Genomic DNA, 20,126 nt, shown 5'->3' on the forward strand with positions numbered 1-20,126 from the left:
GCACAATGTTACATATGATATTCTCATGTCTCCTGAAGGCTCAAAACGCTTGACAAAGAATTTATTTTGATGAAGCTGGAATGTTGCTTGAAACTTCAGATATTAAAACAGAACAGAATGTTTGAAGCTCTCCAAATCTGTTACATAGTTCTATTCTGCATTTGATGACTTAGATGGCAAATCACTAACAACTCTGGTGGTACTGTTTTTTCCATTTCACTTTACCAGACTTCCTGTATGCATTGATCATTGTGTTCTGACACTAGAAGTACAAGGTATGTGCAGGAATGGTAAATGGTCTGTTCCCTTTATTTGTCTTGCAGACATTTTCAGTGTTCAGGAAGTCAGAAATGTGCAAGTATCACAGACACATTTAGAGAGAAGTTGTAGAACCACCCTTCTTCATACCTTTGAAGTCTCATAACAGTTATGTTATTCACCCGCAGTAGTTCTCACGTTAGATGGTAGACATTAAATCTCTGACTTCTGTATCCCATTAATCAGATCCTGCAATATAGTTGTCTTCCTCTGCACCAATATAATTGCAATTGTCGTTGATCCTGTTGTTTTGTTGTCCATTTCTGTGCTGAAATCCTTCATCTCCTTCCTCAAAACCTGCACAGTTTGACTAGTTTATTTAATTAATTTGTTCATATTTGTGCCATACAGCATAAAGTATGTCGTTGGTGGGTATGCTGCAATGCCCAGCACAGAGGGAGAGAAAAGCATGGAGATGGATATTTTGTATACTTAGAATAACTGAGATTGTTGGAAATGAAAATAACTGTGGGTTTCCATCAACCACATGTACTGAAGTGTTCACTCATCTGGCACCTGGAACCTCAAAGCATACGCACCTTATCACTAAATCCCTCATGATTTAATGTCTTATGGAGAATAAGTACAATGTCACATTAATATCTTGCAAGAAGAAGGTCTCCTCCTTAGCCATCTGTGAATCCAGTTTTTGGGTACAATTGCCCAGGTGTTGGGAGACATTGCGGCTCACATGTCATGCCTCCATATAATAGGGTAGTTAACCATTCCATAAGTAAGTGCATTTAGAATGATCACATCAATGAAAGTGATTACACTATTTTCATCTCCCTGTTGGCTGGGAACCTCTGTTCAGAGTAATATTAGATCAGCACCCTAACAATATGTGCACCATGCATTAGGAATGCCCTTGATTACCTCCTAAGAATCAGCTGTCCTTCCTTCGAGCACTCTTGTACTACAGATCACTCTGCCCTGGCTCAACATTCCCTCATTTCTAAGTACCCTTATGGGGTAGCTTGGTTTCATGGTCATAGCTGAGGTCCCAGGAACCACTGAACAGCCCACCTTAGATCCCCAGCACTACAGTATTTCTGGAAACTCTCTGACTCACACTTTCAATTTCACATACTTTAGCCCCAGATATAATGTAGCTGGACAGTGACTGATCATCACCAGTTTCCCATCCTTGATCTCTCAACAGCTGATATGCAGAAGTCCATAGGGCAGAAGGTGTGGAGGATCTCAGGATTTGGGGTAGGATGTCAGTTTTATCATGAACATCAGATGCTCCTTCACTCCCCATGCTTCTAATGGACCCACAGCTTTTATTGTGCTACAGGGAAAGGTGTCATCAAATCAACTTATCAGGTGAAACAAAAGAAACACCAAGAGAGAAATAGGAAATGTATTTTGTCATGAATGCACTTTCAATTTAACATCCCAGATAGGGGAGTTTGTGGAGTTTTTCCCACTCTGCTCTCCGCTTATAGCGCAGAATTCCGAAAAACTCTGTGTAGTGAAGATTTTTTGTCCCTTGCGCTCGCCAATGTTAATTTGTCGAGTAAGTTAAATCTTACTCCAGGCCACCTCCCAGTGAGATTTCTCAATGTGGGCGGTCGCGGATAGTTGCTACCGCTTGCGTTGAGAAACCTTCCGTTCCCGTTGAGGAAGCTGCCGCTCAACTAGAAAATCTACTAGCGCCAGAAAAGAAGCAGCACCCTCTTGTGCTGCACGTGGTGCTATTCGCACCGATTTTAAAGCTTGGGACAAACACCTGGCACAAAAGAACTCCGCATAGCTTGGCAGAATGTTTTGGTCACTTCACAGAGTTCCGTGTTACAAAACTCTGCAAACTAAACCCAGGCCTAAGGGCAGCATACACATGATAGACATCACAATCACTACAAACTGAGCTGGGGTAGTTATTTTTGTGTTTATCATAACAAAATACATGTATATTTAAAGAGTGTTTAGGTGTTTTTCTTTTTTTAAACAATAGATGATTTTTAATTAAAATAATTGTTTCTTAAGGAAATTGTCGCAGATGAGGGTGAAGGTTCAGAGGAAACAGCAAGAGAATTTGAAGAAGAATATGAGCAATCTGAAGTTATTATCCATGGTCAACAAATAGATCCAGAGGTTCCAGAAATGGACAGTGAACTGCCATCTTCAGTTGAACAGCAGGAAACATCACCTTCAGACACCAGAGAGCTTGAACCACAGCCAAAGTCACCTACAGATACCACAGAGGTTGAACAAGAGGAAACTCCACTTTCAGATGCCATAGACTCCAAACAAGATGAGAAGACACTTTCAGGTGCCTTTGATTTCGATCAAGAAGAAACATCACTTTCAGGTGTCCAAGAGACTGAGGAGGAGGAAATGTCACTTTTAGATGTCAAAGATATTGAACAGGAAGAAGAAACCTCTTTACATGTTGTAGAGCCAGAACAGGAGGAGGAGATGTCCCTTTTAGATGCTGAAGAGATAGAGCAAGAGGATACTTCCCTTTTAGATGCTGTGGATACAGAACAGGAGGAGACTTCCCTTTCAGATGCCATAGAGATTGAACATGGCCAGAAGTCCACTTCTGAGGTAATTGGTATTGAAAAACTGCAACAGTCAGTGTTAGCTGTAACAGAGACTGAACAAAGGCAAAAGTCTTTTTCAGATATCAAAGTCCTTGAACATGGTGGAAAATCCATTTCTAATATCAAAGAAATCAAACGGGAAGAAAGGTCAATTTCAGATGTGAAAGGGATGGAACAGCTGAAAACGTCCTTTTTAGATTTGAGAGAGATCAAAGCGGAGAAAAAGTCTCTTTCTGATGTCAAGGTGAGCGAAGAGCAAAAACCATCCTTCGTAGATATAAAGCAGGAGAAATCCTTTTCAGGTGTCAAAGAAGTCTGCTCTGAAGTGGAAAGTGTTGAAGAAGAACAAACTATTTATTGCAGACCCCCGACTGAAGACTCCCTGGTGTACACTGCTACCCCAAAAACAGTTTTTGAGCAGGAACCTCCCACTGCTGGGACAAATGCACTTGTGAGTATTGCACAGAGTTAATCACATAATGTTATGAATCATGTTGCATGAATTAGTCATTTTGACCTATCTTTCTGTGAGTTTTTTATATTGGATCTCAGTAAATGTCTGCTCCTTCTCATCAGCAGATGATATTGCTTAAATCATCCTCTTTTATAAAAGTATATGATAAGCCTCAAATTACCAAGGGCTTTATCAGCTAGCAATATCTTATAGTTGTACACTGGAGGTGGTGCTCAAATATTTTCACCAATCTAATCACAATAGTCCTTAGGTTTTTCACAATGCTTATAATCAAAAAGAATGATCTATTTTTGTATATGTAGTATTTTATAATCAGGTTTAGTAAATGAAATGCGTGAATCTCACCTCAATGTCTCATATAGCTTAGAAAGTCCACCATTCCCACATTCTGTCACATCTCCAGTGTATGTATTCGTGTTCTAGAATCCTTTGAAAGATACCTGTACAGCAGTGGTGTACTGTCTATGCTATATGAGAAATTAATTGAGTGTGAGAGTCATGCATTTCATTCACTGAACCCAATTTATAAAATGCTAAATAAAAACAAAGGGATTATTCGATTTGATAATACTTTGAAAGATGACTATATTACCCTGAATAAGTTTATTGAGAAAAAATTTGTTGGCTGTTTTTAAAGAGATGCAAGAGACCACTAAATAAAGACGTATTCTGAAAGACCTAAGGACTACTGTGATGAGATTGATCAAGATATTTAAGTGTGCCCCCCGCCACCACCTCAGCATGGAACTGTTTGGAATTTCTGCATCTGTGGCAGCAGTATCTCTCGTAGTTGGATGCTCTTTTGGGTGGAGCACCAACACATACTTTGAGACTGACATTTGACTGGTCACACTAGCCATAGCTTTTTTGTGAATTATTTACCATAAATATCTTCCCCAAAAGGTTTTCATGCATTTTTCCTTAATAGACAATTACTTCTCTGTCAGTGTGACTTTTTATCTAATCAGTAACAAATCAAATCAATTTTTTCCCATCTGGTTCGCAATTAATTTAGGGGCAGCCAACATTTACAAAGTTGTACAAGTTCCGATCATGTCACCGTCTCGATTACTGGTTAGTTCGTTGTAATATCACTCTTTTGGAGTAAACAAGTACAGTGCTATATATCTTTCTAGATAGGCTTGCTCTATGATTTTGTTGGATGGGTTACTCCATCATAAATGTGAAGGACATACTGACCCCCTTATTACAAGTGCATATTTGCCTATGCCACTTGTAGTAAGGCAGAAGAGATATCAACCACATTATGATGGAGTAATGCATCTGCCAAACTCTGTATCAGGCCCTAAGTTCAATGTCTCTATTTGTAATGAAGGTCCTCTTAGATGTTACATTCAGTTAGATGAATAATGTCTGTAACAGGAAAGTCTGCTGAAAACACCAATTGAGTTTCAGCATTGCTTATTCACGGACACCCCAGAATGAATAAAGAGCCAGCGTCCCAAGTTTTTTTAACTTATGTTAATCAGGGGATATTCTGCACCATGACTGTGGCCATTAGATCAGTTAGAATAATTTTAGTCAAAGGTTTAGTTTGTCTAGGAAAAGCCATCAACCAGAACAGCAGTGAAACCATTGCCAATATATCTGTAATAGAAGTAAATCCCTGTTTGAGATGTATCAAAGGTATACCTTGATGCACCCATCATCTGCTCTAAAGATACGTTTTCAGCATACTGAATTAGGTTAAACCCCCAATACGCAAAGATATTCACCAAATTGTGCAGCTCCAACGGCATTTGTCCTATATCCTTCCAGAGTTGGCCCAGTCATTCTCCCTCCAGAGAGTGCACTTCAAGTGGAAGGAGCCTCTAGCCATTTTGGGTCCGAGCAGCAATATAAGAAGTCCATCCTAAAGAAGGTGCTCTTCCTCAAAGATGGTGAACTTGGTTTGCAACTGCAAATGCTGCAATTCAATTTTTAGTCGCCTCATGATTGATTGGTGAAAAATTTTTGTGATTCCAAGAAGCAGAAGTAGATGACTGGCAAATGCTTTTCAGGACTCTGTTTTTGCACCTGAGGACTAAGAAACATGTACACTGGCATTTCACTATGGGTCATGCACTGCTGCACTATTTATGGCATGCCCATCTTGAAACAGACTGTCCATGGCAGGATGAGTAATCTGGGGCAAGGCTAGTCAGCAGCTAATCAGGATGGCCTTATAACAGAGACCTGTTCTGATGAATTTAGCCAATCAAAGTTGCTTGACAGCCTGGAAGGAATGGGAGAAACATAGTTGTGGGCACATGAGTTCTGAAGAGGCCTTCAGGGTGTGATTACAGCAAAGGATTACATCTCTGTTTGAAAAATCATCCTGACAAGACTGTTTTGTTTATCAGAAAGCTGAGATCAGGCCATCTTCCCTCTTGTTTAACTAAAATAAAAATCTCTTTAACTTAGAGTATGATAGAAAACATAGGAAAGAGATAACACATTGGAAGCAAAAATTAGCAAATAGCAGAAAGGGCAAACAGAACTTGGAGCAGGTCCTTGCAAATATGTTTAGAATGTATTGCAGACATCTGTGTAGTACTTAAATGGTTATTTCTAATCTGTTACTATTTTTTGTTTACCTCTAGAATATGAATTGGGCATTTGGCATTAACAGCAATCTTCCTGTGTTCAATCTCCATGATGAAGATCAGAAGGTGATAGTGTACTTCTGTGCTCACACCACTGTCCTGCATGATTTCAACCTCAATCAGCAGCGACATTTCCAGGTACTAACTCTGAACACACTGCGGGGCAGAGACCTACCTATTTGAAGAATGTTAGTGTGCTGTTAGAACAACTGTATCCAATGTTTATTTTTGTGAGACTCAATCAAGCCACGTTTTCAAGATAACCACTGATACTGTAAATGCACATTTTTTTGCACATAAATGTAACCTATGTGAGTTGTCTGAAAAACTGACTTGGCTCTGGTCCTTGAATGCCAATGCTGGTCAAACCTGTATTAATGGATATATCATGTATCCTAATTTATAATTTACTGGACACCTTGATTCCTATCAAGGCTTCCCCAGTTGATCACATTATGCGGGAAGAGGAGTTACTCAAAGATCCATGATGTCCTTATAATATTACTGCAGACATAGAGAGTGAGGTCATGTTTTTGAAGGTGCACTCTTCAAGAGACATGTACCTGAGAACTGGTGTTTCTTATAGTGCCCACTCTCTTTCAAGCAGTCACAATGGCTAGCATACTTTGCTCTGTTTTTTATATGAAGACACCAGTCATCAGAAAGCAACCCTTATGCCCATATAATTACCATGAGGAATGTGATTACAACATCGTCTATGTATTACAATTCCTCTTGTTTTGCCTTTATTGACATGTATTCTGTCTCAATAGACATAAATGTTAGACTAATGCATCTACTGCTTGCAAGAAAGCTGGAACCCTTCATATCAAAATATAAATTCTATTTAAATACAAAGAGGGTGAACAGTGCAACATAGTCTAATTGTAAGCACCATCCAGTAGCCTACACCAGGCAAGAGATTCTGAATTTTACACTGTGCCAGAAGCCTCGTCTTAAAACTGCATTGCAACACCTTTAACATCAACTGTTGCCTACTGTGAGAACTTGGGTTGTTGGTTGACTGTGGTGTGAAATCCTGGTCAAGCAATAGCAGCTTGCCACAAAAATAAATGTGTAAAGTATTTATGCAGCACAAATACAGCAAATAATAAAACAATAGAAGAAAATTACAAGCCAATTTAGAAAAATAGAGTATATTTTAATAAAACATTTGACACAAAAATGGCAAAACTCCAATCAGTAGAACCAGAGTTATGAATTTTTAAAGTTTAAGGTTCAAACTATCACCTAAAAGATAAAAGTGGAATCTGTGGACATCTGGTCATGCGAGGCCTAGTCAAAGTTGAAAGGTAAGATTACAGAGATAGAAGAAGTGGATTGGGCCCGGTCTTTGCTTACTTTCGGTAACAATTTCAAGAGAAAATGTCTGAGAAGGTAGAAGTTCAGCGGGGCAAGGCTGCAGGAGTGTACGAGGAGGGATCGTTGTTTGATAGCTGTTGTGCGAAGCCACAGTGAAGATTTTTAACTTTGGACTTCGTCGTCGAGATGGAAGTCAAAAATCTCCAGCTGTACAAAGCAGAAGGCTTTAGCGGAAGACAGTTCCACAAGGTCAAATACCTCTTTGGCAAAGGACCGCTGAAACGGATTTGCTGCTGCAGAGAAAAACGTAGCGGGAGAAGCTGCAAAGTCAATCTGACCAACGATGCGGATAGGTAAGAATGTTGGTCCTCGTCTCCTAGTTCTCAAGGCACATTTTGGCCAAATTTGGTCTAAATCCTCAGTTTTGGAAAATGACCATCTGGGCACAATTAGCACCACAACCAAGGGTCCAGGAGTGGAGGGGGACCTCTTGAGGGTTCATGGCTCACTCAGGCTAAAACGTAAAAGTATGTGTCCTACTTCTTAATTAGGCAGCACCCTGCCACACGGGCTACCTAGGCCCCAACTTAGGGTGACGTATATGCACAGAGTCCTAAGGCCGGCAGAAGCAAACAAACAGAACAATGGAGGCAAGCAGGCAAAAAGTTTGGCGTAAGACCATCCTAAAGCTGACAGGTCTAACACCTACATCTGAAGTAATGAGGAAAAGTGCAGTCTTATAGGTTGCTTTTTAAATCTTATAATGTAAACCTATCTATGTATGGCCCCGGAGGCTTTCCCTATACATGCGGTCTTGTTCTGGCAGTTTCCTTAGGGGATCAGTTTTTTTTCTGGCTCATGTGAATGGGATGAAAGAACATACTTGAAGCTTTTTACACCTGTTTTTATGAGTCTTTTTCTTGCTTTTACTCAATGTATTTTACACATGACAAGCTGAGCATAACAGTTTTCCCTCCGTTCAGATTTGTTTGTGTCAGAATGCCTTCTCTAATTGATAACTGCCCCTCCCATTGGAGAAAGAAGGCTGTTTCAGACCCACACTAAGTATGTGTCTACCTTCCCCAGTCCATCAAGGATTGTGACTTCTGCAAAAAAGTGTCAAAGAGGACCCTTGTGGATAGAGAGGGAATAAGACTTCATGGCAAATTGAGGGGGGGGGGAGATTAAAGATGAAGAAGAAGAAAAATAAAAGATGAAAAACCTTCTTGGGTTTGCTCTGTTTACACTGCGATGGTGCCTACAATCTCAAAGGAACTCCACAGAAGTGGATCCAGGGAGTCAAGACCAATAAGAGGTGGAAATAAGGAAATATATTAACATCATAATTTTCATTGCCAGCATTCTTGGTCTGCATGGAAGACCATAGGATCTCTTTCAAGATCCTGAGACCCAAATTGCTCACTGTCAAGAATCAGCTTGACCTTGACGATGAAGCACTGCCATCATCATTATTCACTCCAATCCAAAACAATCCGCCCTACCTCAAAGCAATTTGCCCCACACCAATGTGCCCCGCTCCAATCCAAAACAATCTGCCCCACTGTAAAACAATCTGCCTCACTCCAAAACAATCTGTAACACTCCAGTCTAAAACAATCTGCCTCCCTACAATCCAAAGCTATCTGCCCCACTCCAACCCAAAGCAATCTGCCCCACTCCAAAACAATCTGTCCTCTCCAATTTGCCCCACTCTAATCAAAAACAGTTTGCCACACTCCTATCCAAAACAATCTGCCCCACTCCAATCCAAAACAATCTGCCCCACTCCAATACAAAACAATCTGCTCCACTCCTACCTAAAACAATCTGTCCCACTCCAATCCGCCCCACTCCAATCCAAAAGAATCTGCCACAATCCAGTCCCAAACAATCGGGCCCACTCCAATCTGCCCCACACCAATCCAAAACAATATGCTATACTCCAGTCCAAAACAATCAGCCCACTCCAGTCTGCCACGCTCTGATCTGCCCCGCTTCAGTCCAAAACAATCTGCCCCACTCCAATCCAAAACAATCTGCCCCACTCCAATCCAAAACAATCTGCCCCTCCAATCCACAACAATCTGTCCCTCTCCATTCTTCCCCACTTCAATCCAGAACAATTTTCCTCACTCCAATACAAAGCAATCTACCCCACCGAAATCCAAAACAATCTATCCTAGTCCAATCTACTCCACTCCTATCCAAAACAATCTACCCCACTCCGATTCAAAGCAATCTGCCCCATTCCAATCCAAAATAATCTGTCCCACACCAATCTACCCCACTGTAATCCAAAACAGTTCACCCCACTCCATTGTGCCCCACTCCAATCCAAAACAGTCTGCCCCACTCCAAACCAAATCAGTCCGCCCACTTCAATCTGCTCCAATCCAATCCAAAACAATTAACCCCACTCCAATCCAAACCAATCTGCCCCACTGTAAAACAATCTGCGCCACTGTAAAACAAACAGCCCCACTCCAAAACAAGCTGCCTCACTCTAATCTGCCCCACTCCAATCCAAATAATTTGCGCCTATCCAATCCAAAACAATCTGCCCCACTCCAATACAAAGCAATCTGCTCCACTCCTACCCAAAACAATTTGTCCCACTCCAATAAGCCCCACTCCAATCCAAAAGAATCTGCCACAATCCAGTCCAAAACAATTGGGCCCACTCCAATCTGCCCCCTCCAATCTGCCCACACCAATCCAAAACAAATTGCCATACCCCAGTTCAAAACAATCAGCCCCACTCCAGTCTGCCACACTCTGATCTGCCCCACTCCAGTCCAAAACAATCTGCCCCACTCCAACCCAAAACAATATGCCCCACTCCAATCCAAAACAATATGTCCCACTCCGATCCAAAACAATCTGCCCCGCTCTAATCCAAAACAATCTCTCCCACTCCAATCTGCCCCACTCCAATCCAGAACAATCTAGCTTACTCCAATCCAAAGCAATCTGCCCCACTTCAATCCAAAACTATGTGCCCCATTTCAATCTGCCCACTCTAATCCAAAACAGTCTGTCCCACTCCAATCTGCCCCACTCTAATCCAAAACAGTCTATCCAACTCCAGTCTGCCCCACTCTAATCCAAATCAGCTCACCCCACTCCAATCTGCCCCACTCTTATACAAAACAACTCACTTCAGTCCACCCCACTCCAATCTGCCTCACTCAAATCCAAAATATTCCACCCCACTCCGATCCAACCCAAATCACCCACTCAAATCCATTCCAGCCCACTCCAGTCCAATCCATTGCAATCCAGTCTACTCCACTCCAGTCCAATCCACCCACACACCCCACGCCAATCCATCCAAACCAGTCCACCTTAATCCATCCCAATCCAGTCCACCTTAATCCATCCCCTTCAATCAACCTCTTCCAAGCACCTTAACCCACCCCACTCCACTCTGTTCCACTCCAGTCCACCATAATCCAGTCCACTTCATCCAGTCCAATCCACCCCAGTCAAATCCCCCCAATCAAATCCATCCCACTCCAAAAATTCCACTCCACTCCAATCCACCCTACTTCCAGTCTACCCCACCCACTCCTTTGCATTCCACCCCAATCCAGTCCACCACAATCAGATCAACTCAATACAGTCCACCTCACCCCATGCCAGTCCAATCCACCCCACTCAATTCCACCTCACCCAATTCCACCTCACTCCAATCAACCTACACCACTCAATCCATTTCATCCCACTCCAATCCACTCCACTCTACCCCCACCACAGCTGACTCCACCCCATTTCAATATACCCCATTTTGATCCACCATATTTCAATCCACCCACTCCTATCCAGTACACTGTATCCCACACTCCCATTTCAGTCTACCACACTCCAATCCACCCCACTCCAATCCAATCCATCCCACTCAATCCAATCCACCCAGCCCGCCCCAGTCCAATCACCCCACTCCGAACCAGTCCACCCCAATCCACCCCACTCCAGTCCAATACACCCCACTCAGTCCAGTACACCGCACCCCAATCTACCCGCTTCCAGTCCAGTCCACCCCACTCGAGTCCAGTCCACCCCACTCAAGTCCAGTCCACCCCACTCCAGTCCAATCCACATCCCTCCACTTCAGTCGAATCCACCCTATTCCAGTCCAGTCCGCCCCACTCCAAACTACGTCACTCTAAACCAGTCTACCCCAATCTAATCCAATCCACCCCAGTCCATTCCACCCCACCCTAGTCGTATCACTCCAGTCCAATCCACCCACCCCAACTCAATCTAATCCACCTCACTTCAATCCACCCCACTCCATTCCACTCCACTTCAATCCACCCACTCCAGTCCACTTCAATCCAGTCCACTTCACTCTATTTCAGTCCACCTCACTCAAATCCAATTCACCCAATCCTGTCCGCCCTCTCTAATCCATCCCACTCTACCCCAATGTAGCCCACCCCACTCGGCCCCAATCCAGCCCAACCCACTCGGCCCCAATCCAGCCCAACCCACTCTACCCCAGTCCAGTCCACCCCACCCAACTGCAGTCCATTCACCCCACTACCTCAACCCACTCCAACCCACTCACATTTGTCTCCATATAAGAGGCAAAGACAAGAGACTGCTGTTACTCCTTCTGGTTGCCCTAGAATGGTTGCTGATCCAGATCCAGCCTCTCTTCCACATCTTTCGTTGAGGCTAACCATACCATTTGATCCAGGCACCTCTTACACCTCTAGTTCTCTCACCACTAAAAGAAAACCTCCAAGTCAACCCTCATTTCTCCATTGAGAAAGTGCAAACTCTCTTCTCTAACCACTGCATCTACCCGAAGCACACCTGTCAGTACACAACATAAAGTGCAGTCATGATTCCCTTACTGACTCATCACTCTCCACTCTTTCTACACTCCAATATTATAGGCACATTCTCTTTCCACAGTCATTCCAGTAGAAGGAATGTCAACATTCCAGGAAGCACTCGCCAGAGGAGCTGAGAAACTCAGCATAACTTTAAAGGCACTTCAGTCAGTGATGTCGGTCTTACCGGACACACGCCAACCAAGAGAATTGACTAAACCCCTTTTGTCTCTTTTACCAGGTCTAAAGACTTTGCAGAGGAGAAATGTATGACTACAGCAACAGTCAAAGCAACAACACCTTACCTTTTAAAGAAATATAAACCTGCATGTAGTCAGTCTTAGTCATAGCAGACATACAAAAACACTAATCTGCACTGTAGTCAGCTGCTCCACCTGAGAGAGAAAGAGAGAGCAAAAGGTTGAATTCAACCGGGCCTAACAAATGTTGTATGAACTTCAAACACTTGACGAATGTCAGTGCTACAGCTATTCTTAGGAGATACTGTAGAGATATATGGGACAGCAACTGGCAACAAGACTTTATGGAGATGGTTAAGGAGGGATCCCTAGTCCCCAACCAGGTGAATAGTGCAGCAGTAGACTCAGCTGAGCTTGCTGCAACTAGCTATTGTTATAAAATGTCTTTGAGAAGATCTTCATGGCTGTGTTTGCTACCTTAGACCCCAATGCGCAATTCAAAATTGTGAATTTGCCTATTTCCTACTCAGCACGTATTGAACAGCATAATGAAAAACTCAGAGACCCTAAAGGCTGTTGGTCTGGAAAAACAGAAAAAACACTTTTAAACAGAAGTGTGGATCCAAAGACAAGTATTTTCATCAGATGCTTCATTCCTCATGATGGTTGTATCAACCTCAACAACAGAGGCAACTGCAAAAATAACAGTACCATAAGCGGTATCAAGAGAGAGCAGAAGACCACTCCACATAACACATTACATTACAGAAGAAGGAATTCATCTAGCATCAAACAATGATGGTCTAAAACCCCTGCAGTTACCCACTTCTGTATGGAAAACAATGACATCCTACATGAAAGAGTGGAAACTAGTAAAATGGACAGATGAGTTCTAAACATCAAACAAAGAGAATATTCAATTAGTTTCAGGGCAATTCCACTGCTCATTCCACCGAAACCAACATCAAACCATCAGCTGTCTGTACTAAAAGATAAAATGTGTCTTGATTTACAAAAGCTACTAAAGCCAACAAAACGAGTGAAGTTAATCCAGGTGTTTTATAAACATAAACAAAACAATATTCAATGCTGGGAAAGGCAACACGTTTATGACCAAGGAAAAATTCTGAATACTGGCTCTCCATTAATTCTAGCTGCACATAAAGAAGAACGAAAGAGTATGTACCATATACCTTCAGGGCATTTATTTCCACATTCCTATGTCCCAATTCACAGGGAAATTCTGAAATCTTTTGTAGGAAACGATTATCAGTACAGTCTGCTATAGTTTGGCCTAAGCTTCATACCATAATCCCTCTCAAAATGCATGGTAGTACTCACAACCCATCTAAGGTGAAAGACTATATTTGTTTATCCCTCCCTCGATGACTGACTAATAAAAGCAGTCTCTCAGTTGAAAGCTGCAGGGGATTTTAAAATCATGGCCAGGCTCCTCTCCAAATCAACATGAGTAAATCGATACCAAAACCAGTGCAGTGGCTCACTTATCTAATGACAAAGATACACACTTTTGTTTAAAGTGTCTATCCTTAAGAGGAAAGAGTATTATCCATGAAGAAAAAATGCATGGAGCTAAGACATTCCAATGATCCAACAGCTTGCCAAGCTGCCTCACTGATCCATGGCATCATGCATATACATATTGCCAAACACAAGATTGTTCATGAGACTGCTACTGCAGCGTCTCGAAGACCATAGGTCTCAAACAACCAACTTCAGCACAAACCATAGTCACAAATGCATCTTTATCATGGTGGAGAGCCCACATGAAACATTTAACGATTAAAAGACTATGGACAAACAGAAGAAAGACTTATCTCTTCAATCTCCTTGAATTTAAAGCAGTGCACTTGGCACTCAAAGCTTTTCTTCCTTCTCAAGGGACATAATGATTCAAATTGACAATACCTCAACTGCCTGCACATTATACCTCATACCAACAAACAAGGAGGAACGCGATGAAGACAATTATCTTTGTAGGCACAAACCATGTGGCATTGGACCCTTGTTTGTCAGAGGATAATCTGTGTTGGTGATATATATCAGAGGAATACAGAATAAAGAAGTAAATTACCTGAGCCAACATCACCAGGAAAACCATGGATGGGTTCTGAACAACAAAGAAAACATTTTCAAAAAATGGGTTACTCCATTCTTAGATCTATTCCCCATGGATCAAACAAAACATGCAGAGATTTTGATTCCAGGGCACTAGAATTAAACTTAGTGGGGAATTAACTTTTGATCAAATGGTCAATGCCATTTGTCCAGGTCTTTCTTCCGATCCTACTCACATCAACAGTAAATGTGAAACTTTGGGCTCAAGGACAAAAATGATTATAATAGCACTAGATTGGGTGGGACAACGGTGTTACCCAGACCTACCATAAATGTCTGTCTTGCATTACTAATGGTTGCCCTGCAAACCAGATAGTTTGGCCAGATGTCATGGCTAGATCAAAGCCCTTAATTGTGAAATTTGGCAGCAGATCATACAATACAGCCATTTTCACCTAGGTCCTGATGTATGTAAATACCAAAAGAAGCAAAACACCTGTCAAAAAGATCCTGTTAAGTATTGAAATGGAAAGAGTTCCGCATTTGGTGCCAAAGTAAGACTCACAGCCAAATTGTGTGCCAGGAGGATTTACTACTTTCATATTGGCTATGTTTAGCCAAATAAAGTTCAGTTAGGTGACGTAATAGGGTTACATAAAATCTCCACAGAAGTTGTCCTTCTATAAAATTCCAGCAATTAAAGACTTTCTGGAAAGTGCCAAGAAGGGTTTTCCTAGAGTGAAAAGACCATAACCTCAATGGGTGCTGATGTTAGTGTTTAAACTAATTTGTCTGCCATTCAAGCCTATACATAGAACTACTTTGTAACATTTTTAAAGGAAAACAGCCTTTAAATTGCAATCCCATCACCAAGGAGGGTTAGTGAATTACAAATCCTATTAACAGTGGAAGCATTTACCATTGTTCATGTTACTCTTGAGAACTCCTCCATCCTTCTTACCTAAAGTGGTATCTGATTTCCACATCAAAATATTAATCTTCCTACTTCAGGTAGACCACCTGGCTCACCAGGCTTTTCTACCATATCTGATGATTCCTATTCATAGAGACAACACAACAAGCATGCACTACCTGAACAATCAAGGAGGCATGAGATTAATCACTCTGTCACTCAAGTCACAAAACATCTGGTAGTAGGTCTTGGGCAGTATACTTTACATAAAGTTAGTTCAGTTAGTAAAAATCTGAAATCAACAGGTGAAATTCACAATTCAATTTTAAGAAGAAAATCACAAATGGGCTCTGGCCAATACTATTTAACATTGAAATTTTGCAAAATGTGAATATCCCACAATAGATCGCTTCTTAACATCCCAAAACAAAAAATACTAATCCGATTCATTGGCCTGTATCGTTTTAATGAACTGATTAAGGATATAACTTCACATTGCTCCTCTTTTTCCTTTGCTATCCACATTCATAATGAAACTCAGAAATTGCCAAGCGATAATGATCCTCATCGCTCCATAATGAACAAGGCAGTGGTTGTACCTGGACCTGTTACAAATATCTTTAAGCCTCTCAAGAGATTGGCCTACAAACCCAGCCTACACACCAGATTACAGGGTTATATCTTCCATCCAATTTGTCAGTGGCTCCTAGGATAAGGCAGTATGGGTATCTGAAACTGCCCCAGTCAGGCATGGGACTTCCAAGGGAGCCTAAAAACTCTTCAACTAGGACTTGCTATTTTTTCAAATGGAAGAAGTTTTCCTTATGGTGTCCACTGAACCACCGAACAAGAGAAATTGATTCTGCCATGCCTGTTATATTTGGCCCAATCAAAATTAATTTGTTTTCCATCAAAGTCCACCTTGTTGCTATAACAGCCTACTGGAATGGTCCTAATCAAAGTTGCTTTTTAAACATTCTGACTTTTTAGAAGGCCTGATCAGGTATTTCCTCCAACAAGTACACATCCTGCACATTGGGAGCTCAATTTCATGTGTTAAAACTATTGGGCCCACCCTTTGAACCTGTTCACCAGGCATCATTGTGGCTTCTTTCCTGGAAGACTGCTTTTCTAATGTATATTATGTCAGCTTGTAGGTTTAGTGAAATTCAAGTCCTTCCAAAGTGTTTCATACAAATCGAGTAGTATTGAGAACGTATCCTTCTTTCCTCCCTAAAGGGGTATTAGAATTTCATATTTACCAGAACATTACACTCTGCGTTTTCTTTAGCAATTCTTTAGCAATTCTTTAGCGACCGTGTGCATTGTACTCTCTAGATGTCAGGAGAGTTCTTAGATTTTATCTAGATAAAATAAATACTTTACTCAAATCTAACCAACTTTTTATCAACTACAGCCAACCTTGCCAGGGTATGTCCGCTTCACAACTGTCTGATTCTTGTTCGAGTGCATGCTTTATGCCCCTGTGTCAGTAATTGGCTAGTAAACCTTTCCCAAAGAGACCTACAGCCCATTTCAGTAAGGGGAAAGCAGCCACCACAGCACGTCTGGGAAGCATTCGTTTTTGCAGACACATACAAAGCAGCTATTTGGAAATCAGTCCACATTTTCACAAGACATTTTTGTCATGATTCCAATACAATAACTGACTTTAGTGCTCTTAAAACTGTTCTGAGGAACGTCTTGGTGAATCCTATATTCAAAGTGCCTTCAGTTTCTCATATTGGGTATTTTGCCTCATGCCCAAGAGCCACGAAGTTAAGATATTTTTAGTTTGCTAATCTATCATCACATTAATGATAATCTGTGAGGATCCTACGATGTAGGAGAAATGATTACTTAACTGTAATCCTGGTTCTGCATCAGCGGAACCTTCATTGAACCATAAGCGAACTACTCTCCTCCCTGACTTCATTTGCCAGGTGCCCGGTATAAAAACGTTCTGAAACTTAGTCCTAACCCCCACAATTCTTCTTCAGAAATAAAATTACTCTCCAAAGCAACTTCTAGAGCAAGGCATTATATGTAGTGGAAGACCCTGGTGCCTTAATGCAACCTGGAGATTATAATGTAAATCTGTCAGACTGCACTTATTCTCATTGCCTCAGCATGTAGGCATCATTACACTTAGGGGTGCTGCAATTCAGTTTTTGAGAAAAGGTTTCTGGCACAACTAGCAATCTAAAATGTGGAAACGTTTGCGTGGTGTAGGCTTTTGGATGATGCTCTGCAACATGTGAACATGTCATCCTTTTCACCCTCTTTGTATATACATTGACATATATATTAATATTAAGTGTTACGGGGTCCCCACACTTTATTCTTAAGTTTATGACTTCAATGGAGATTCCTATGATGCAGAACGAGCACTACAAATAAATAACCATTTTGATTTCATTTTATTAAATGATAATTAATGTGTTAATGTCTCATAAAGTTTTAAAATATGATAGAATTTTTTTTTTGCCTTTATCAAAAGAATAACTGTCTATCTATTAAGGAAGGGTGGTGCTAGGACTGCCAGAATAGCTACATTAGCATTATGTTTCTGAAGATGTGCCCTATGACTATATATTTAAATATTGAAAAGAACCAGGGACAATCTATAATTTCATCCTGTAATTTACTGACCCTTTCAATCAGAATTTAGAGGTAGTTTCTGTCTAGAGCAATGTAAGTATTTCTACAGCCTCTAGTTCCTGGACAGCATGTGATTGTGCACCTCACAGCTTATAATGATCCATTTTTTAAATGCCCATTTAAGAGCCAAAAACCCTAAATCTTTTCTTAGTTCCAACTCAGAGGAATTACCATTTAATGTAAGGATCACCCCCATTTACTCCTTTTCAGGAGCTCTTATATTTTACCCTTCTGAGTCAAGAAATAGGTTTATTGCCAACATAGGTTCTTTTCTTGCACCTTTTGTCCTAACAAAACCAAATATTATGGTGCAGGGAGGCTCAATTTCAGGACAATACCAATAGGACACCACTGACCTTCTAGAGACTCTAGAAATGTTACAACTACATTGCCCTACCAACTCATACAGCAGGCCACAGTTTGGATTTCATCTTTAGCAATATAACTGCCCTGAGTATAAATGAACCACTTAAGATTCCTTGGTTGAATTTGCAGCCCTCTCATTTCAAGTACCCTTTTGCACAGGAACTTCTAACCCACCTTACAAATGTCTTGAGATCAAATCTCGCATGTGGTCTAAAATTTCAACAAACAATTTCAGTGTGGCATGGAATGAGACTCCATTCATCATTTTCGAGGATATTAATTTCTCCTTAGAAAGCTGTAATGTTAAGTTAACCTTGACCTTAGATAATTTCTCACCTATTCATAACATTAAGCCGAATCGCTGTACCAAATCTGCACCCTGTTTTAATGATGCGCTTAAAGTTGATAGGAAAAGGTGCAAACTGTTAGCATGAAATTTAAGAAAGAAGTACAAGGCTGAACTTAAACTGCAGTATCACAAAGAAGTAGCCACATTTAAACAGCATATAAAAAGAGGAAAAGCTAAATATTACTCCAATACTATAACTAAGGCCAAAAACATTTTGTCAGGAATTATTCAAGATTGGGAAATCTCCTAATAATCCAGAGGTTTGCAGCTTGGAGATACTCTCCTCCAAAGAGCACTGTAACAAACTTGCAAGACTGCTTTTTAAAGAAAAAGTTTACAACATGATGAAAGACTTGTTCACCACTCGAGGTTCTCAGAGGATACCTCATCAAATGAAGTTGTCCCTCTCTTTCTTGTGACAGTGACTAAATCTCGCTCCATATTTGACCCTCTGCTACCTTTAAGTCATTTAACTGGCAGCTGATACTCTCAGCTTGCACATCATGCACTTATGCAACCTTTCATTACCGTTGGGAAAATGTCTTAACACATGGGAAATCTCCTCTACCCACCCACTTCTGAGGAAACCTTATGTCAACCCTCAAGTTCTAACATAGAACAATTAGAGTAGGCAATCTGGGGACTGATCAACAAAAATTTCGCCCAGGTGAAAACTTGAATTAGTCACCGGTATAATGAAGATATAAATCATCAGACAAATTGATTTTACAATTTCTATACACAAGCTCAAAACCCAGTACTCCAGTTACTTATCATTGAAGACACCATTTGTTTGCACTTTACAAAAAACAAAGACACCACAATATAATTCAAATCATACATAAAAAATAAATAAAAAGGCTGTTTTCCATTCTTTTGTGTATATGTGGTTTAGACAATCCTTTAAGAAAAAAAATCCACAATCGGAGGTAGTCTGAATTACAGTACACATGTGCCTTCCGTTTCATTGCTTAGTGTAGTTTAATGATTTCCATTATTTTTTACATTTGGGTGTAGACTCCTCCACAAGACGTTGACCTGTTGCAGCCCTCAGACTATGGGCCTTCTTAGGCTTAGGGAAGAAATGCAATAATGCCTAATAAATTACAGATGTGTTTAAATACACTGAATGCAACTTTCAGGCACATCACATTACAAAACACACTGGCATCCGCCTTACCAACCAAAATCAAACTCATTGCTACCACCAAACTGGGGACAGAGTGTGTCGCAAACGCACCACAAGTGAGTAAAGAGAGAGACCTGCATCCCCATCACCACCATACATCATGACAAGCCAAAGCAGTGGATTAACTTAATCACCAAGGCCCTCATTACGACTTCGGCGAAGCCGCTGCAGTCAACAGACCGCCAGACACCGCCATATTAGGAGACCTGAAAGGACTTCCACCCGTTTCTGGGTGGAAATCCGACTCCATCGAC

At 41.1% G+C, this 20,126-nt stretch overlaps 1 protein-coding gene across 2 annotated transcripts in view; it reads left to right on the forward strand.

Moving 5' to 3' along the window:
- CFAP251 (cilia and flagella associated protein 251) overlaps window positions 1-20,126 on the forward strand; it is a 410,814-nt gene that overhangs the window by 48,102 nt on the left and 342,586 nt on the right. For both annotated transcript variants that reach the window (XM_069214923.1, XM_069214922.1), the window contains exons 3-4: window positions 2,311-3,321; window positions 5,949-6,089. In XM_069214923.1, coding sequence (XP_069071024.1) covers window positions 2,311-3,321; window positions 5,949-6,089 — 1,152 coding nt within the window. The remainder of the gene's footprint in view (window positions 1-2,310; window positions 3,322-5,948; window positions 6,090-20,126) is intronic.

This window comes from Pleurodeles waltl, chromosome 11 (genome assembly GCF_031143425.1).
Source record: "Pleurodeles waltl isolate 20211129_DDA chromosome 11, aPleWal1.hap1.20221129, whole genome shotgun sequence".
NCBI classification, from domain to species: domain Eukaryota; kingdom Metazoa; phylum Chordata; class Amphibia; order Caudata; family Salamandridae; genus Pleurodeles; species Pleurodeles waltl.